General features: G+C 47.0%; 1 protein-coding gene across 8 annotated transcripts in view; it reads right to left on the bottom strand.

Annotated features, from left to right (window-relative positions):
- The window catches only part of AP3B2 (adaptor related protein complex 3 subunit beta 2), a 54291-nt gene that overhangs the window by 20180 nt on the left and 14599 nt on the right, over positions 1-19512 (bottom strand). For all 8 annotated transcript variants that reach the window (XM_066634912.1, XM_066634915.1, XM_066634913.1 and 5 more), the window contains exons 2-14: positions 12648-12723; positions 11967-12041; positions 11218-11313; positions 7992-8152; positions 7076-7142; positions 6529-6711; positions 5731-5907; positions 4755-4852; positions 3487-3541; positions 3141-3212; positions 1891-1953; positions 581-713; positions 101-210 (exon numbers count right to left, since the gene is read on the bottom strand). In XM_066634912.1, coding sequence (XP_066491009.1) covers positions 101-210; positions 581-713; positions 1891-1953; positions 3141-3212; positions 3487-3541; positions 4755-4852; positions 5731-5907; positions 6529-6711; positions 7076-7142; positions 7992-8152; positions 11218-11313; positions 11967-12041; positions 12648-12723 — 1366 coding nt within the window. The remainder of the gene's footprint in view (positions 1-100; positions 211-580; positions 714-1890; positions 1954-3140; positions 3213-3486; positions 3542-4754; positions 4853-5730; positions 5908-6528; positions 6712-7075; positions 7143-7991; positions 8153-11217; positions 11314-11966; positions 12042-12647; positions 12724-19512) is intronic.

The following is a 19512-nucleotide window of genomic DNA, read 5'->3' as shown; positions in this document are numbered from 1 at the left end:
GGGGGCACTTGCATTTCTCAAACTCCCAAGATCTGCCCCACCCGCTCAGAAAGATGCAAAAGAGCCTTCTGTAGACTCCTCTGCAGGTCACAGCCCCTACCTGGATGTTGTCTGTCAGCTTTGCCATGTGCTTGATGATCTCACTGTGCTGAGACGGCTGCATTTGTAGGAGTTTCTTGATGACAACCACAGACTCAGCCACAACCAGCTCTAAGAGTGACAGATAGAAACAGCACATGGATGGGGATGTGGCAAGGTACCTGCTTGGAATGCAGAAGGCCCCAGGTTTAATCCCCAGCACCTCCAGGCAGGGCTAGGAAACAGAAATGCCCCTGTCCAAACTCCGAGAGCCATTTCCAGTCACACAATACTGAACTAAATGGACAAGTGTTCCAACTATGTGGAAGACAGCCTCCTGTATCCTCAGACCAACTTGCCTTTGACCACCACCCCCACTAGCTGTATTCTTGCAAGTCTCCATTCCAAACAGCTCTTCTGTTTCCACACTCCCACTTCTCACTCAGATCTGCCTTGCACCCCCAACTGCACTACAATGCCATTTCCCCAAACAGGCTCTCACCATCTCGGTTGGACAGCAGCTGGACAAGCCCATTGAGGCACGTGTCACGCACTTTGCCGATGTTGGTGGCACAACGGCCAATGGCTTGGATTGTGGCTGCCACAAAGTCCTTGTCCATACTTCGAATGTAGGTCTGCAGGGACAGAAGGCAGAGAAGCTGTCCTGGGGTTCCCGACGGGAGGAGTATTGTTGGGTCTGTGCCAGGTGGGCTTGCAAACTAGGGCCCCAACTCACCAATTTCCTAGTGATTGCAAGGTTTTCCATATTCAGGTGGCACAGGCAAGACAGATAGGCAACACTTGCAATGCACATTCAGTCAAGGACATGGTGTGTTGCCCATCTGAAAAGCCACTGTGGAGTTACAAGAGGAAGCACAAAATGCTATCCCCACTCCAGGGCAGGCACACCAAGCACACCATTGACAGTTTGTAAAATGAACTTGGAAATCATAGCAGCTGGGATAGAGCTGTGATGATGGCAGCTATTTTTCTTTCCTGGAGGTACATTTCTGCCCTCAAGCTTAAAGATGATGCTCAGAAAATGAAACTGTCATGTCTGTCCTAGTGCGTCAGAAATGAAGCCACCCCACCTAACAAAAACTCCTTCCAAGGCCTATAATTATTTAACCCCGCCAAGGAAAATTGAGCCTCCCTGTTCAGAGCAGCATACTTCCAGATGCTCTATATGCTGGAGGACAACACAATGGCATGACTGCCTGTTCACTGCCTGTGAACCTCCCGGCATGTCCGTTTGTCACTGCTGAAGACACTATGTCAGGTGAGGCAGTCTGCTGACTTGCAAGGCAAGTCTCATGCAAGGCAAGGCAAGTCCCATGTTTTTAATTAAAAGCAACAAGCTGTTCCCATAGAGTTCATGGAATTAAGATCTGTTTAAATCCAAGTCCTCCATTTTAAATGGGTTGCAGAATGTACTGTGGAAAAGCCTTCTAATTTGTTTTGTTTTGAGGGCTATACATTGAACCCCACCATGGGATAAGAGCTGGGTCTTATCATGGGATAAGACCATGGGAATGAGTCAGGGCCCAATCCTATCCAACTTTCCAGCACCAGTGCAGCAGCAATGCAGATCTGAGATAAGGAAATAAAGGTTTCCTTACCTTGAGGAGGCCTCTGTGACCGCCTCCCCACCAAAGGATGCAGTGCATGTTCCAATGACATGGCTGAATGGGTGCTGGAAAATTGGATTAGGCCCTCAGTCATCTAAGTTAGGGATAATGCTTCTGAGACTGCCCGTTACACCATCTCCTATGCCAAGATCTACCCCCCCCCAGGCCATTGGCCTTGCTGTACCTGGAACTCACGCAGGATGGTAGAAATGTTGGTCTCATTTGCAAGATTGGTCAGAACTTCCAGCTGCAAAGGGAGAAGGGAAAAAAAGTTACTACTAACAGGCAAAGAACACTTATAAAAGCAATACCATGAGTCATTCCTGTGTCATCTGTGCAGAAGGCAAGACTTTCCTTGCTCCTAAAGAGGCCTACCCAAAACATCAGCAAAGAGGAACTAGTCACCCCCATGTTAGGAGGCTATGGCTCCTTTGCGTCCATCTGCAATGACCTGGAAGACAAGTCTGTCAGTGACTACTAGGCATGATGAGAAGATATGCTACCTTTGGTTTCAGGGACAGCCTGCTTCTGAATACAAGTTACAGAGAAGTAATGGCAGGAGAAGGGCATGTCTTCATTCCCCACTTGTGGGCATCCTGGTGGAATCGGGGTAGCGACTATGAGAAATACAATGTTGGACTCAACAAGCCCTTGGCCAGACGTGGCAAAACTCTCCTTATGGAAGCAGATTGTCCCTGCACAAATGCATGGGACTGGGCCAAAGACAACCTCATGGGCCACCCAGTCGTCTTTTCCCTGCTGGGCCACAACTGGGTGGGAAAGAGCCACAAGACTGAACACCAGAACAAGATTGGCATGGCCAATATTATCAGTCTTTTCCCCTCAGTTGTAATCCAGGAAGGAGAAGATAACTGTGTGAGAAAGACCCATGAGATTGGCCCAGAAGACACCTTGGGTAGTCACACAAATACTGCAGTGGTATGAGACTGCACCACAGGAACGTGGCTCCTAGAGAGCTCAAGCTGTGTTGCTGAGGGAGGCTTGTACCTCAGAGAGTAATAATGAACAATTAAGAGGCTCAACTGGACATTGCTAATTTGTTAGTTTCAGCCAACAACTATTTCTTTATACTCAGGGCTTCCATGCAAGGCATCTACAACAGAGATGCATGCACACTGTCCTGTGTACCAGCAGGACACATACCTGGCTGGAAGTGTGTGTGTGTTTTGTTAACAAAATAATAGCCAAGGCAAGTCTAGGAGCAAACTCCCCCCCCCCCCATCTTCATGCATGCACAGCAGCAGCCATAAAGGATAAAGACAGAGAAGTGAGAAAAGTGCTCCCTTTTGGGACAGAGTCACAGGTCTGGAGATGATAGAGACAATGATAGCCACTTGTGAATTGGGTGCAGTCCTAGTCCCACCCAGTGTGGTATTGCAGCTACTTGCCAGGATATTTGCACATCTAACGCACCTTGAGGATCTTGATTTGGGTGGGGTCCGTTGATCGAATGTAGAAGCTTTTCAGGTATGGTTCAAACATTCCCTGCACAGATAGAAACAGCAAGATCAGCTCTCTCAGTGAAGCCCACCACAAGTTCTGGGTTCATGTGCTTATTTCAAAAAGTACATGGGTTGCTCCATTAGAGAGCAAGGAAACCTAATCAACCTGAAACTCCAACAGCGGTTTAGTAAATGCAGCATGGTGTACCTCTAGAATTCATATCTCAAACCCATATATTTTAGCCCACACGAATCCCTCCAGATAGAATAAAATATAAATAATAAAAGAAAAAAATAAGAGATAGGTAGACACTCACCCTACGCTTGATAGACATGGTAGCCACATTCTGAAGCACTACATATTGCACCTCACTGCCATAACAAAAAGACACAGGAATTGACAATGAGATAGGGACACATTGGAACTCATTGCCACTAGCTGTAGCAATACTCACACTTTTTTTTAAAGGTACAGACATATTCACATACAACAGGTCCACTATAAGCAATTAACCATAGCAGAGAAGAATAAAATATCTGTATTCAGAGAGACAGATGCTGATCAACACTCAACGGGATAAACAATAGGTTCATCTCCAATACATCCTGATAATGAATCTTCCAAAGTTAAGAGCTGGAACCATTGGTTCCGTGCATGGACCACCAGAGTTGCTGGCTGGAGCATTGTTCTGGACAGTGACAGCTTCCCAGGTACTGGAATGATGCCACCCAACAAATCTGGCCACTGACTGACCTAAGCAGAAAGAGTCACCTAGCTTTCCTGTTCAGGTTGGCCTAAGCAATTCTTTCTTTTAGCAGATTGTGGTTTGGTTCCCAAACTGGAGTGCTGCAGGACATCCTCAGTGGCCTCTTCTTCTTGCTCTCCAGGTGCTGCCATCTAGGATAATATGAGATCTCATGAAGTTTTTGCAAAATTTTGCAAGCTCTCATGCAATCCAATATGGCGGTGTCTGGGAGACGTGGTAAGATGAGCACTGCCATCTTGGATCGCGCGAGATCTCACACAATTTTAATGAAATTTTGCTAAAGTTGCATGAGATCTCACACGATCAGAGAAGACAGTGCCCAGGAGAGCTGGAAAGAAAAGGCAGCCAAGAAAAGGCTGCCATGAAAGAAGTGTGCCATGACCCAAGTAAGTTTGGGAACCACTGATTTATTCTCTGGTTTGGACTTTCCAGCTCTGACTCTTGGCTTGAACCCTCAAATCCCAACTCTGACCTCTTGATTCCTAGTTCCCACTCAGTGACAGATTATGGCTCAGCTCCGACAACATCTGGCTAACCAGTATTAGAGACAGAATGGTTGACCAGATGGACCTTTGGTCTTAGCTTCCTACAGAGAATTTTCTCAAAGCCCCTCTGTTCATTTCCATTCAATTTTTTTTTTCAATCAGAACAAAAAAACCCAGACACAAATACACCAGATGTAGTCAAGAACAGCCAGCTCCTTGAACACCAACCGCACAGGTTTGTCTTGTCTTTTTTTGGATGCATTCCAAAAAAGCAGGTAATAATAAGAAAATGACACAAGTGTGGGGGGGGGGAGAGGAAGGAGGTTTGCAGACCTGTGACTCCTGAGGAGACGCACCAGTGCCTTCGCGATGACTCCAACCTCAGCCTTTGGAGCAAGATGGAAATAGAGTTGTGCTACAGACATCACCACCTGCACAGAGAAGGAGAAAATGGAACGGTTTTGAAAACAAGGCCCAGCAACAAGGAAATAGGCTCAGACGGTACGGGGAAAGGAACATGTTCTTTTGGCTCCATCCGCTGCCTGTCTTCTCATCCAAATGGAACCTATTCTTTTAGTTTGGTGTAGAAGCTGGTATTGCACTGTGCGGACTGGCCAGGTCCTGTGTCAATTATGAAGCAACCCCTGCTTGGAGTACAGCAGTGCACATTGCTCACTGCCTGGCCCAAGTGCCAATCATGAAATCAACTCCCTTTACCATTAGAGCAGTATGTAAGGTGTTTTTTTAAAAAAAAAGTGTGAAAGAATTAAAACAACAATTAAGTATTACACAAACACCTGGGTGGATAACATGTAGGCTTTGGGAGACAGGGCCAAAGCAGACTGCCAGTCAGAAGTATGTGAGGGAAAGGTGACAGTCAATGTTTCATTTAGGGACAGTTCTGTGTGCCAGCCCAGGAGTGTAGAAGAAACAAAATGCCCCTTTGCTTCTTCCCTGCAAAGTGTCTGGCAACATCTTATATTTGTAGGTAGATCTACATGCAGCCTATGACGACAAGGAGCTAAAGGAACATAACCTGCATGTACAGTCTCTGGCAGCCAAACTTCTCTAGCTCTCTCTGGGATAGGGACTTCCTGTACCTCTTGCAGTTATCCACATGGTGGCGCCAACAGAGAACACTACCATTTCCAGTGCACAGGAGCATGGAAGGCAGGCAGTTCTCTTTTGTGCATAGGAACCTTCTCCCCACCCCATCGCTGATCTGAACCTATTTCAGATCATGAGGTGGGGGAGCTATTTTATTCTCAAGGCGATTCCCCACACATAGGAAGCACAGGAAAGGGCTCACAGCAGCATTCCGACTCTGCAAGAGGGGTTTGGTGTTACGAAGGAGCAGGCGGTGGTCAGGGTCCATGACGTAAGGTTTGCGTTTCACCAAGGATGCAGGCTCTGCTTTGTCGTCCTTGGAGTCTTCCTCTTCAGACCCATAGAAAGCCTTTTCAGCATTCTCTTCCAGAAGGGATTCCTATCAGGAACAAGAACACGGGAAGTATTACAAAGGTGGATTGCTCATGGCTCTCTCAGAGAGGCACTTCTCCTCACTGCCATCCCATGCACCCATGCAACATACACAGCTTTTAATTTTTCGATTCATACGTTAATGCATGCCTTTTACAAAGTATTAGCGGCCATATGAATACCAAAATGCGGCACAAATACAGAGCATTAACACAATAAAATGTGTTAATTTTAAAAACCACAAGAGCAGAAGGACAAAAACTTCAAAATTGGCAACCCACAAGTTAAAAGCCCATTTGAGTAAGTAGGTCTTTAGCATCCATCAAATGTAGATAAGGAAGAACCCAATAGCCCCCCCCCACCCCATGGGAGGGTATTCCACAGTTCTGGCATCACCTCTAAAAAGGTCTTGTCAGAATTCTGACAGTAAAGCCTCTGAAACCATTCTGAAGATGTGGACAGATTTATAGGGGAGATGGTGGTTCTTACCTTTCTAGCTCTAGAATAGAGGAAGATGCAATGTGTCCAGCAACATACTACTCAGATAAAGAGGGACAAATCTGTGGTTTCTCTGGCCCTCACAGCTCAAGGACCTAAGGCCCCCCCCTCCCAATGATTCATAACTCACATTTTGGTTGGGGGTGAGGAACTGGGTGCGAGCATAGCGTGTCAACATGTTGATGATCACAACCTGGCCCCACTCCTCCACATCTATCAGCAGGTTGCACAGCTTGCGATAGTTCTTGTGGATGAGGTCAATGCGCTCAGGGCAGACCTCCTCAAAGGCCATCACCACACTGCCGGCCACCAGCTGGGTAAAATGACAACCGGGGGAAAAAAAAATTCAACAAGGAGATTTAGTAAGGGTTATGGAAGGCTCACATTGCGCCCAAACTCTTTTTTCAGAACTTTGGGAAACTGAACTCTGGATCTCAGTCAACTAAGGAGTCACAAATGCCACTCCAAAGTCAATCAATAGCAAATGGATAATGCTCGGATAGCTACTCTTATAATCTCTCACTTATAATCCCCACCAGCACTTTAAAGGCCAAATTTAGCCACTGTGCTTGTGAAATTCACCAAGACAAGAGTCTTGGATTAGGCTCACTTTCAACAAGATAACAGTCTTTTAAAAAAAAGTATTCCTCCTTACCCCCTCCCCCAAAATCACTCACTGTTGTCTTATCTGCTAGCAACTTCTCAATGACTTCTATTAACTGGTCCTTCTGATCCGAGTCAAGGCTGCAAGGGAGAGAAAACTATTGTGTGTATGTGTCCATTGTATGCATGCATATACCAAAAGTGGAAGGAATATAAATGTGGTAAAAGGCCAGTGCAACTTCTTGCTTTAATCTCAAGTGTAGTTAGTTATGGCATTTGGTGTTCCTTCTGCTTTTTCATAACAATCTTGTCTTTTTTGTTTCCTTATAAAACTTCTAATGATAAAAAAAGTCTTGACCACCCTTCCCCCAATCCAGAATAAAAGAAGCCTGTTTAATTTCCCTTTGCTCAAACAAGTAAGGGAAGGGCAATTTAAGTCTCCCTCTTAGCACATCTTCCCTACAAAACAGTAGGGAAAAAGTGCTAAGAGGAAGACTTAAATTGCTGTTCCTGGGCAATTTCTGTATCCTGGGTGGTGTGAAAAATTGTGAAAACACACTAACAAGCAAGCCTCAAAATGCACCTGATGAAGCACACTATGGGCAACAAAGTTTACTCTGAAATAAACAGTGTTTACCATGTACCAAGATTCTTATGTTGGTTCTACCACAACCAAACAAAGTTGGTTCTATTTCCCTGGAAACATGCCTCAGACACACAACCCCAAGTTTCAGTTGGCATTTTTGTTTCTCCTGGGCCTCTCTCTTGCCAGGGCGTGATTACCCTGCTCCATCTCATATCAGTAGGAGCCACCAGGCCAGAGTGTCACTATCTTCCATGACTCTTCCTTAGTGCTAGGACTGGCACAAACATCATCAGGTTTTGCAAGGCAACAAACACCATTTGGGCTCAAAGATATCATTGGTCTGAAAAGGGCAGAGGGAGAGGGATGAGCGAAGGAAGAAAGATCAGGTCTCCAAACCTCCTTACCTGTACAGCTTGGGAATGGCGTGAGCTGCTGTTTTACGCACATACGGGGACATATCTGATGCTGCCTCCTTGATTGCTAGCATCATGATGGGCACAATAATGGGCACACGAATGCTGGAGAGAACCCGGAGAGCACTAGCTCGGATCAGCTGATTGGGATCCTGCAGCAAAGAAGGGATTTATGGCAGGCACTCAAGGAGAACTTTCCCAGCAGAAGGGCTTCAAATACAGTCCCTTTTGCACACTTCTTTACAACACCAACTCTGGGGCAAAACTGCTTCTCACTGTGGGGCCAGAAATATCACTCTAACAAAACAGGAAGGCAAGCAGCAACAAGGGAAGCTGGTGAGGCCACTGCCATCCCTACAGAGCAAGCTATAGTGGCAGCCACACAGATGCATAAGACCCAAGCAGCCTCTCAACAAATGCAAGCAGGGCCAAAGTAGCCATGACTTATGATGCAGAAAATTCCAAATTAGGATCTTTCCCTTCTTAACACACACACACACACACACACACACACACACACACCCCTACCCAATATGAAGCCCTGTGTAGCCACTTTAAAGACTGGGGAAAATGGCATTCTGGGAAAGAGTGGTGGTTTTGGGGGGGAGGGTAAATTAGATCAGGGCAAGAAAAGAAAGGCGTAAAACCGTCTCCCACCCTGCCACTTGCCCATCCTTCAAAGAATTTGCATGGGACTTTTAAAAAAAATTCAAATCAGAGATCCTACGAATGGATTCCCCCTAGTATGACTAATTTGGCTCTCAGCAACATATATTTTGCTGTCTTATAAGTAGACCTATTCCTGGGTATATTTGGGGTGCCAATTTCAAAAATGACATCAGTTTTGCTGCCATGTCTAGTTTCAGAGATACAGCATAGCCTCATTAGTGAATGGTTCAAGCAGCTTCCCCGCGAGGAAACCTCCGTCTCACGAGGAAGCTGCTTGAACCATTTACTAACAAGACTATGCTGCATCTCCATAACTAGACATGATAGGGCAAAACTGATGCCATTTTTGAAAATTCATATAAAACCATTGTGAATGTTGAAAAACATTTTTCTGACCCTCAGTTTCACAGGCCAGCTGTTGAAACTATTTGTTGAAATAACAGAAGTGTCAAGTGCAGTTTAAACCCAGAGAGAAATAACTTCACAGCTTCATGGGAAAGAAATGTTCCCTTAGTCAGTGATAAAATAATAATGAAAAAAATCAGACAAACTAAATTCTTGTACCAGTTACTTGCCTTTTTATCACTCTCATAATCAATTGCTAAGTAAAGGTTATTGTTGTATGCTGATTTTCTTACATGTCTTATTTTTTATTTCTATGCCACACCCTCAGTATAAGGACACTTTACAGTTACACAGAAAGCACAGGAAGGTCCCTGCCCCAAGGAGCTTACATTTAAGTTAGTGGGAAAACCATAAGAGAAAGAAGGGAAAGTTCCAGTTTTCAGCTCAGTCTCTTACAGCTCAATCCTACCTTGTGCTGAAAACAGGCAGGTCAGGGGCCTGCACCGTATCCAGCACAAGATTGGGGCCAGAATCGGCTTAGCCAGAGGTAAGGGGAAACTCCTTTCTCCCGGGGAAGCCAACACAGCCCCAACGAGCCTCCTCAGACCTGTGCCACCTCAGGAGGCGACGCAAGTCTGAGGAGAACGGAGTGGCTTGGAGTCACTCTGCGCTGCTCAGGGAACAGGGTTGAGATCCAGCATAACTGCCAGGTCCCAGCCCCGCCTCCCACTCACCCCTGGCCCCTGGAACACCCTCCCCTCACCCCAGAACGTCTCCCTCCCACCTCCTCCCCATCCGATCCCCAGACCCCTGTGTTGGCTGAGCTCGGCCAGCACAGCCTTCCCTCTCATTGTTGGCATGGAGGCTGAATGCAGCTTCTGTGGGCCGGCGCGCATCCCTGCACCAGCCCAGACAACAGATAAGGAGGTGCAAATGTGCTTAACGGCACGTTTACAACCCTCCTGGGCCTGCACAAGGAACTTGTGCTGGCCTAACTATTAGTTAGGATTGCGCCCTTAGCCATTATTCTATACCAGCTCCAGTGGGTCCATAATCTGGTCTCAATACAGCCAGTTTATTGAAGGTCAGGATCCAGTCGTTGCCTGCAGGGGAGAATCTTGGAGGCCCATATAAGATTCTAAGAGTTTCCCAAAATAAAAGCTGCATAAAAGTATAATAAATTAATGAAATGCAAGCTTAGCTCTCAGCCGGAGGGTTCTTTCTCCAGTCTCTGGCTTGACTGACAGATCCCTCTAAAGGAGATCCATGCAGATTAACACAGATCTTGGCAAAGGAGGTTCCATTAGCATGTTAGGGCCAGAGCATGTATGACATGGGAGATCCAATTGCAATTCTCCCAACTCTCCCTAACCCCACTTTGAAGCATTTTAAAGGGGAGGTTCCAATTTTGAGTATCAGTAACAGCCAGTTGCATGCCTGCCATATGCTGACCTGGGGCAATTGCCCCGAGCGCCAGCCTCTAGGGCCCTGCAGAAGCCTCTCTGAGGCTCCTGAGGGGGGCAGAAACTGTGCTTTCGGTTTGCCGGAAGCACAGTTTATAGCGCCGGAGAACCACACAGAGGTTTCCCTGGCGTAGGATGTTGTGCGAGGCTCCGTGAGCCTCTAGTAAGTAGGGGCAGATTTCTGTCTGAGGGGGGTGGTGACAGTCCATGGGGGACACTGTCACGGAGCTTCGCCCCGGGCGCAGGGCTGCAGAGGTCCGCGACTGGTAACAGCTACTACATCAGAAACAGCAAGGGGAGGGAAGTGTTAAAAAAACTCCTCTCCAACATTGCTGGTACAGTCAAAATCTGAGCTTAAGTAACAGCAGTGACTAAGACTGAGCTGTGAATCAGGACTTCTGTTTGTATGCCCTCCATTATGAGCTCATTAGGTGGCCTTTGGCAAGCCGCTCACTCCCAGCCTCAACAGCAATAGGGGGATAACACTATTTACTGCTGCAAATACTACATCAAGGTAATACACGTAAAGCACCTTGTACAGACAAAAAGGCGATATAAGAATGTTAAGCATCAAAGAAAAACCATCAGAAGATTTGATCATAGGTTTCCTACACAACATCTCTTTTGGCCCTTAGAGAGCAGTCTATCATGCGGCCACTAAAACCTGGATTAAACAGCCCCCCCTTCCAAGGACGGACCAGATAACATTCATCCTTCTTAAGAGAGCCACAGTTTCTGACCTTGAGCCCTCGCTGGAAGGTGGAGATGGACAGCAAAGCCAGGTCTTGCTGTTCTTCTGCATATCGGACCAAGTAGACATAAACGAGCTTCTTCACCTGCAGAGACACAGAACCCATTAAACAGGCTCTCTTCTATACAGATAAGAGCAGACAAGTCCTACCATTGAGCCACAGCCTCTCTCTGAGTCTAAGCACTGTGTGCTTGCCAGGTCTTGGGTGGGCTGACAGGGCACAGCCAGTATGTGAGGGTGTCTTCCTAAAGGAAGCATAAAAAGGGATGGGATTTTTCCCAGAATCCTCTCTGCAAAATGACTATAATGAACACAGACTCCAGTGCCCAAACGTTTGATCTCTAGTCCCATTCTACGCTTAGGAGGTGCACCCGACTGGTTACTCACCTCATTGTTGCAATGGTAGCAATAATACTTTCAGAATAATTTTTAAAAATTTATTTAAAAAATTTTATAACGTTTTTCACTGACATTTTCGAAAGCATTTTCAAACATCAAAAACACAACGAAACCATATGCATTAAAAAAATACCCACAGGAAAATCAGTACTACAAACAACTGAAATCGAACCACGAACTAAAAACAGCAAAGCCAAAAATCATTAGCTACCAAAAATATAGCAAAGCAGAAATGTCTTATCTGGCCCTCAAAAAGACAAGTAGTAGGAAGCCATATGATGCTCCCATAGGAGAGCACCCCAGATTCCTGAGTGCCATAATCTGCGAGGGATTACTTACCTCTATATTCTTGCAAGCCACATTTTTGACCACAGCTGGGAAGAGATCAGATGCATTCTTGCCTCGCGCAATCATCTAGGGGCAGGAAAGGGGGCAACATGGTAGTCAGTCAAGAAGTCTGAATTGCCTAGGTTCCTCCCACTTTAGAATTTTTCCCCTGTTTCTCCTACCTATATCAGAGTCTTCCTCTCTCTAGGATCTTACTACTGAGTGCCAATATGTGGCACTGTGCCATGTATATCTCACTGCTGTGCATAACCACCATTGAGCTGAATATAAAACTACAGAGATCAAGCAATCCTGGCACAGATCAGCCCTCCCAAAAGGGCCAAAACTAAGCCAGAGATAAAAGGGAGAAAACAAATGTTGCTGAGCTCCCTTAAGAACCAAGGATTTGGTCTGGAAAGGGAACTCTCCAATGAAGGCATGTCATTTGAATGGTGAGCACTAAAGACGGTGGCCTCCAATCAAATGGAGCCTTACTTCAGGAAGGAAACACTCACAGGTGACAAGCTGTGAGTGCCACAAGCGACAATGTACCCCACCTAAGTAGTTGGCAAATCACACAGTCCCTTTCCCAAGCATCATATGCAAGTCAGGGAGAACCATGAGCACAGGCAAACTGGTGCCCCCCCCCCCAACAATCCTCACACCACAGCTAAGGAACACAGAAGGGCTCACCGCTACAATCCTCTTCATGGCCTCAAGCTTCAGTGAATCCTTGTTACTGTCCAGCATCTCCTTCAGGTCATCATGTCTGCAAAACATGAGAGCATCCATGTCACAGTAATGCACAGAAGAGATTTGGGAAATTAATAAACTAACTCAGCAAGAACAGCAAGCAAAAAATAAAAAAATAAATAAAATAAAACTTAACTCATAGCAACCCTATGAGGTAGGCCAGTGGCTCTCAAACGTTTTAGCACCAAGACCCACATTTTAGAATGAAAATCTGTCCGGACTCACCGGAAGTGATGTCATTAACCTGGGAAGTAATGTCTTGGCCAGAAGTAACGTCATCCATTTATGCTTCAAACCCAAGCTTTGATCAGCCAAAGGTCCCATTAAACAGCTCACTTATGCTGTTAGTTTGCATAAGTCAGAATTCAAACATTCCAACTGGGAAGCATAATGCAGACTTGAATCCTTCTCCAACCACACAGCCCTACCCCCTTTCCAGCATCCCATCTTCCCACCTGTTCAGGGCAAAGCACTATGTCTCTCTCCCACCAAGAGCTTGCCCTGCCCAGGAGGTCTGGACCCTGTATTTTCAGCTCTGAGACAAAATGGCAGCTGAGCTAGGTGACCCACCGGAAACTGGCTTGTCACCTAGCTAGTAGGCCCTGACCCACAGACTGAGAAATGCTGAGGTAGGCTAAACTGAGAGGGAGCAATCAGCCAAAGGTAACAGAGTGAGTTCCATGGTTGAGTGGGGTTTTGAACCCAGGTCTCCCTAGTCCAATACTGAAACTACAAGCTCTGGCTTTGATACTATTCTAGGCAACTCTAAGCATGGCAGCTGCTGTACTATCATAAAGATACTAAGAACAATACAAACTGGAAGGTGGGGAAGGTTCAAGGAGAGTCATTGTACCCTTCCCTGGTGATTGCAAAGCTGACCAAGGCCTCCCCACACCCCAGGTGATGCACCAGAAACTGCCTCCCTTACCTGGAGGCAAGCCAGTTGCAGCTGCTCCCCTTCCTGTGATTGGAAAGATGACAACTTAACCAAGAGGATATGTGGAGGAGTGTTCCCCACTTCCTGAATCCAAGGAATAGATAGAGTGGAAGGCAAGCAACCCCCACATCCATCTGCCACCTGAGGTGACCACCTCAGCTGGCCTCATGGATGGGCCAGCTCTGGGCGGGTACATTCACTCTTGCAGGTGGTTGGTTCATGAAAAAGGTTGCCATAAGAACATCAAGATACTGCACACGAGGTGCTTTACACTCTCATAAACTTCTATATAGAAGTAGCATCATTATCAGCTCTCAATGAAGGAGCCGGTAACAAAATCTATATTGTTGAAGCTCAGAAACAACTTCGTTTGTCTAGCTTGGAGAAAACCTCCCCTGTAGTCAGCATACTCCCAAGTAAGACAACAGACTTATGCACAGCCACCTCATATATGCCACGTCACTTGATCAGACACATCAGATGCAGCACAGCTTGGAGAAAGCAGAAGGACTCACCCCAGATGCACAGGCAGGCATGTTTACTGCCTCTCACTCACCGCATGCTTCCTAAAGCAACAACTACACTATTCAGTGGACCTCCAAGGACATCTGAGTAACAGTTATGACTAAGGAATTAGGTGGGAGGCATCTATTTGTGTTGAGGAGCACATTGAGCTTTCCCTGGGCTTTCTCTGATCCACTCCTCCTCCAAATTGTCTCCTAAGAATACAACATGCCAGCACAGCACCCTGCTTCCCACAATGCTAACCAGGCACCTCTAGGATGTCCACAAGCAGAGCTTGAACTTATCTTAAAACATTTAATCACATCTTTCCTGCCTGTGGCAACCCAACAACAACTTCATAAAACAAAACAATTTTAAAAGCCAGCAAAAACATACCAAAATCCACACTGTAAAATACCTTCCCTCCTCCAAGAGCAGAATGGGAAAGCCAGGTTTATACACCGCTCCAGAAGGAATGCAAGGTTGGTGCCAGCCAGGTCGCTGTAGAGAGGATGTTCCACAAAGCTGGTGCCCCCACACAGAAGGCCTTGCTTCTAGCAAATGCTCATCATGCCTCAGAAAGATGCAAGCATCCAGAGCAAGACCTCAGATGATGATTGGTGCATAAGGGGAAGGGCATAAATGTGAGGTGAAGGGCCTTAAGGTACCAAGGTCTCAAATATTTCAGAGCTCTGAAGAGCATAACCAACACTGTGAACTGAACTTGGAAGCAGATTGGTAGCCAATGCAATTCACATAGAATTGCAGCGATTCATTTCACAAAGAATTGCAGTTATCCACAACATGGATAACTGCAGCTAGATCTGACCACTCCAGAAACAGCAGAAGTTGGTAAGAGGCATCTGATGATCATTAAGGCCGAGCCTCAGAAAGAAGCTCTGGATCAAGGGACACCCATACACCATCTCTGAAAGTGCAACTCCATCTTCCAGATCAGTAGAACACTCAACTAACAGCGTCACCCTATCAGTGTTCCCTCTAAAGTGCATAGCCTTAGGGCAAGAGGTCTGGTTTAGGGGTAAGGGCCGCCACCTATGACGCCCAAAGAACATCTGGGAACGCAGTTTGAGATTGTCAGAAACATCTGGGAGCTGCTGCTTTTGCTGCTGCTGAGATGAGTAATCCTAGCTGGTGAGAGGAGTGGAGGATGACCCTGCTTCTCTCACTGGAGTGAAGGAGTGCCACCAGATAAAGCATGGAGGCAAATGCAGCCAGAAAGATACCAGACTGTGAAGGATTCCACCTGGAATGAAGGTGCTCCATGAAAGATTAGAACTTGTATTTGTAAAAATCCCTGCATGGGGGTTTAGAAAGCCTGCCTATGTAAACCGACTTAAAGTCAGAAGAGAAATCCAACGACATGAAAGGCGGTACATAAATATTGGTATTATTATAGCTGAGCAACTCTCAGACAAGCTCTGCACACCATGGAGCTCAGCAACCCAGAAGTTCAGCAATGATGTGATCGAAGAATGTCCAGAGGCAGCCTTGTGACAAGTGCTGAGGGGGTCTACGCCCTTAGAGGGCATAGTGTTCCCTACTGAGCTCAGCTTGATCTCTCTCATCCCTTAATCAAAAGTCACCACCACATTTTGTGCAGCAAATTACACAAATCCACCATTTGTTGTGTGAAAAAGTACATTCCTTGGTCTATCCTGAGTCTACAGGCACTCATTTGCTCACTGGACAACCCCAAGTACAATGAAAGAGGAAGAAAAGCTTCTCTCTCTTTATTCAGAATTTTGTAGACTCCCATCATATTTTATTCCTCTTCCCTGATCACCTTTTTTATTTTCTTCTCGTCATATTATTGGGAGAAGAAAGATATTAATCCATGCAATTAACAAATCAATAAAAACCTCCAACTCTTTACAGGACAATCCTAACTGCTGATCGAGGCAGCACAGCGTGTCATAAGCATGCCATAATGGCCTGTGCCGGCCGCATCCAGTACAGGTAAAGCTATGGCCAGTACAGGTAAGGCTTACCTGGCCAGTACAGGTAAGGCTATGCCAAGCAGTGTAGGGGCATGAGGATGATGGTTGGGAGGGGGCGTTTTTGGGTGGGTGCGGAATCAGACCCAAGAGGGGGGTGTTCGGCAGAGTAGGCCTCTATCATTTCCTAACTCTCCTCCAGCCTGCCCAGTATTACACCAGGATTCCTGGATTTGTACCAACTAAATAGCTGGTGTGGATTCGAGAAGCCCCTTGGGGTGGCTGGGACTTTACCTGGGGTAAGGGGGCATATACTGTATCCACTTACTCTGAGGAGACCTCCAGCTGCCTCCTAACCTTCATAAATACAGGGCAAGCCATGTAGCCTTGCTGTGCCAGCACAGGTTAGGACGGGGCTATTAGTTATCCCCCCTCTCAACGGTCTTCATTCAAAAGCTCTGGACAAAGTTCAGTGCACAGAAATGAACTGGTCTTGTATACAACCAGGAGAACCTGGGTTTCAACATAGCCCCACATCAAGTACAGGATGGGTCAGAGAGTGAGAGTTAACTCCAAACAAACAGATGGTGCCAAAACAAACCAAGATGAAAAAAGATCTGTGAAACCTGAAGCCGCAAGAAACTGGGGCAGCTCCTGGCTTTGTTACAAGCTTCAAAGGCTTTTTGCTGGACAAAGCACCCAAAAAAGAATGTAAAGATGAAAAACCTCATCTTTTACAAGTTACTGGTGTGATTGGAAGGAGAGGCTGGAAACTCATAAAAACTCTAGGATGTTTCTGCCCTGAAAAAAATAAATAAAATAAAATCTTGTTCTACAATGCCTCACTCCAAACCCAGCATTTTATCTGTGGTTGCTATGGCGACCAAGGGAAGAAACCTTGATCCCTCTAGACCAGGCCTCCATCTCAAAAGCAGCAGATGATAGCACAGCGAGGCCTCCAAGCCCCAGCCTCCAATGAGATGTGGAGCACATGGTCTGCACACAGAAGGCTTCCGGTTCAATCCCTGGCGACTACGGTTCAAAGGATCTTGGGCAGCAGGGCTGAGAAAGCCTCCCTGGCGCTTTGACGAAAAGCCCTTGCCCATATGCACTTGAAGCAAAAATGGGTTTTAGTGAGTGCTACAGCAGAGCTCACCAACACTTCTTGTACTTCCATGCTGCAGAAAGTCTCTCGTGGGATTCCAGTTCAAACAATATCGTGGTCTGTTCTCCATCCTGCTTACCTAAGCATTTGTCAGTTACAAAAAAAAAAAAAAGAGAAAACACCTAGTGCTGTTATTGCCACACAATGGACAGACTCACAAACAAGTCTCTGGGAAGAATCTGCAAAGGATCCAAAGACATGTGAAGCAGCTTCAGACCTTGTCAGACCACTGGTCCAATTAATCCAGAAATCTATGCACTGAATGACAGAAGCTCTCCATGATTTCAGAAAGAGTTTTATTCCCCCAGCACTACCTAGAGGAGCCAAGGTCCTAAGAAGAGCCCTGCTGGATAAGGCCAAAGGCCCCCCCCCTTCCAGTATCTCACAGTGGCCCACCAGGTGCCTCATGGAGCACACAAGACAACAAGATTCCTGCATCGTGTTACCACTCCCTTGCTTCTGGCATTCAGATATAGCCTATTTCTAGAACCAGGAAGTTGCGTTTACTTCCCCATGGCTCATAACCTGCGATGGAATTTTCCTCCATAAATTTGTCCAATTCCCTTTTAAAGGCCCCTAGGCCAGGTGTGGTTCGTGGCCTACCCCATCTTGCCCCCCTACTGATGGGGAGGAGCACACAGAGGCTGGCTGTGACAAGTTTGCTAAGCACTTGGCAGACAAAGTCGATCAGATCCGGCACGACTTGGACACCACATTAGCAGTACCTAGTGATGTCCCTGGGGCATCTGTCTATACTATCTTGTGGGATTCTTTCCTGCTTGTAGAACCCAAGGATGTGGACAGGATTCTCCAGAATGTGAGACCATCTTTTTGCCCACTTGATCCTTGTCCGGCATGGCTAATTAGATCCACCAAAGGGGGGGGAGGGGGACTGGCCAAGTGGACAGGGAGGGTGATGAATTCTTCTCTGAGGGAGGGAGTACTCCCACCAACCTTGAGACAGGCGGTGGTTTGCCCCCTCTTGAAGAAACCCTTCCTGGATCCTACTAACTTGAACAATATTCTACTAACAGTCTCCAATATTCCATTTCTAGGCAAGGTAATCGAGCGAGTGGTGGCAACCCAGCTCCAGAGGGTCTTGGATGAAGATGATTATCTGGATTCTTTTCAGGCCAGGGTTTGGACAGAGGCTGCCTTTGTTGCCTTGATGGATGGCCTGCGCCGGGGAACGGACAGGGGGAGTGCGTTCCTGTTAGTCCTGCTGGACCTCTCAGAGGCCTTCGACACCATCAACCATGGCATCCTTCTGGGTTGGTTGGCTGAGCTGGGTTTGGAGGCATTGTCCTGCAGGAGTTCCGCTCCTTCCTGGCTGACAGATCCCAGAAGGTGGTGCTGGGGGACGCTTGTTCGGCATCCTGACCTCTTAGATGTGGGGTGTTGCAGGGCTGCTTTTTGTCCTCCATGCTGTTTAACATCTACATGAAGCCAATGGAAGAGGTCATCTGGAGGTTTGGGGTAGGATGCCATCAATATGCTGATGACACCCAGCTCCTTTCCTTCTGATTCCAAGGAGGCAGTCAAAGTTCTGGGCCCCTGTCTGGAGGCTGTTGGGAGCTGGAAGTGGGCGAACAAGCTGAAATTGAATCCTGATAAGACAGAGGTTCTCCTGGCCCAGAAGTCCAAGACTCGTGTATTGGATTACCATCCTGCTCTGAATGGGGTTGCACTCCCTCTGAAGGAGCAGGTCCGCAGCTTGGGGGTGATCCTGGATCTGCAGCTGCTCCCGGATTCCTAGGTGGCGGCTGTGGCCAGGGGAGCCTTTGCTCAGCTTCGACTGATTCGCCAGCTGCGACCATACCTGAGTCGTTCAGACCTGGCCATGGTGACCCATGCCCTGGTGAAATCCAGATTAGACTACTGCAACGCACTCTATATGGGGCTGCCTCTGAAGAAGGTCCAGAAACTGCAACTAGTGCAGAACGTGCAGCCTGTGTGGTTGCTGGGGCTCATTGGTTCGACTCAGTCGGGCCGCTGCTTCGGTGGCTACACTGGCTGCCAGTTCGTTTCTGGGCTACATTCCGACCCGTCCTCTCAGGTCATCAGAGGGGGCCCTTCTGACTGTGCCGCCACCAGTGGAGGTGGGGGGATGGAGGCAAGAAAGAAGGCCTTCTCGGTGGTGGCTTCCTGTCTGTGGAACTCTCTCTCCCTGGAACGGAGAACAGTTCCTTCTTTAGAGTCCTTTCGGCGGGGGGCTTAAGACCTTTTTATTTAAAGAGGACTTTT

Source organism: Tiliqua scincoides, chromosome 8 (genome assembly GCF_035046505.1).
Source record: "Tiliqua scincoides isolate rTilSci1 chromosome 8, rTilSci1.hap2, whole genome shotgun sequence".
In the NCBI taxonomy this organism is placed as follows: domain Eukaryota; kingdom Metazoa; phylum Chordata; class Lepidosauria; order Squamata; family Scincidae; genus Tiliqua; species Tiliqua scincoides.
Note: the sequence above shows the minus strand (reverse complement) of the source record. Positions and strands in the feature narration are given on the sequence as shown.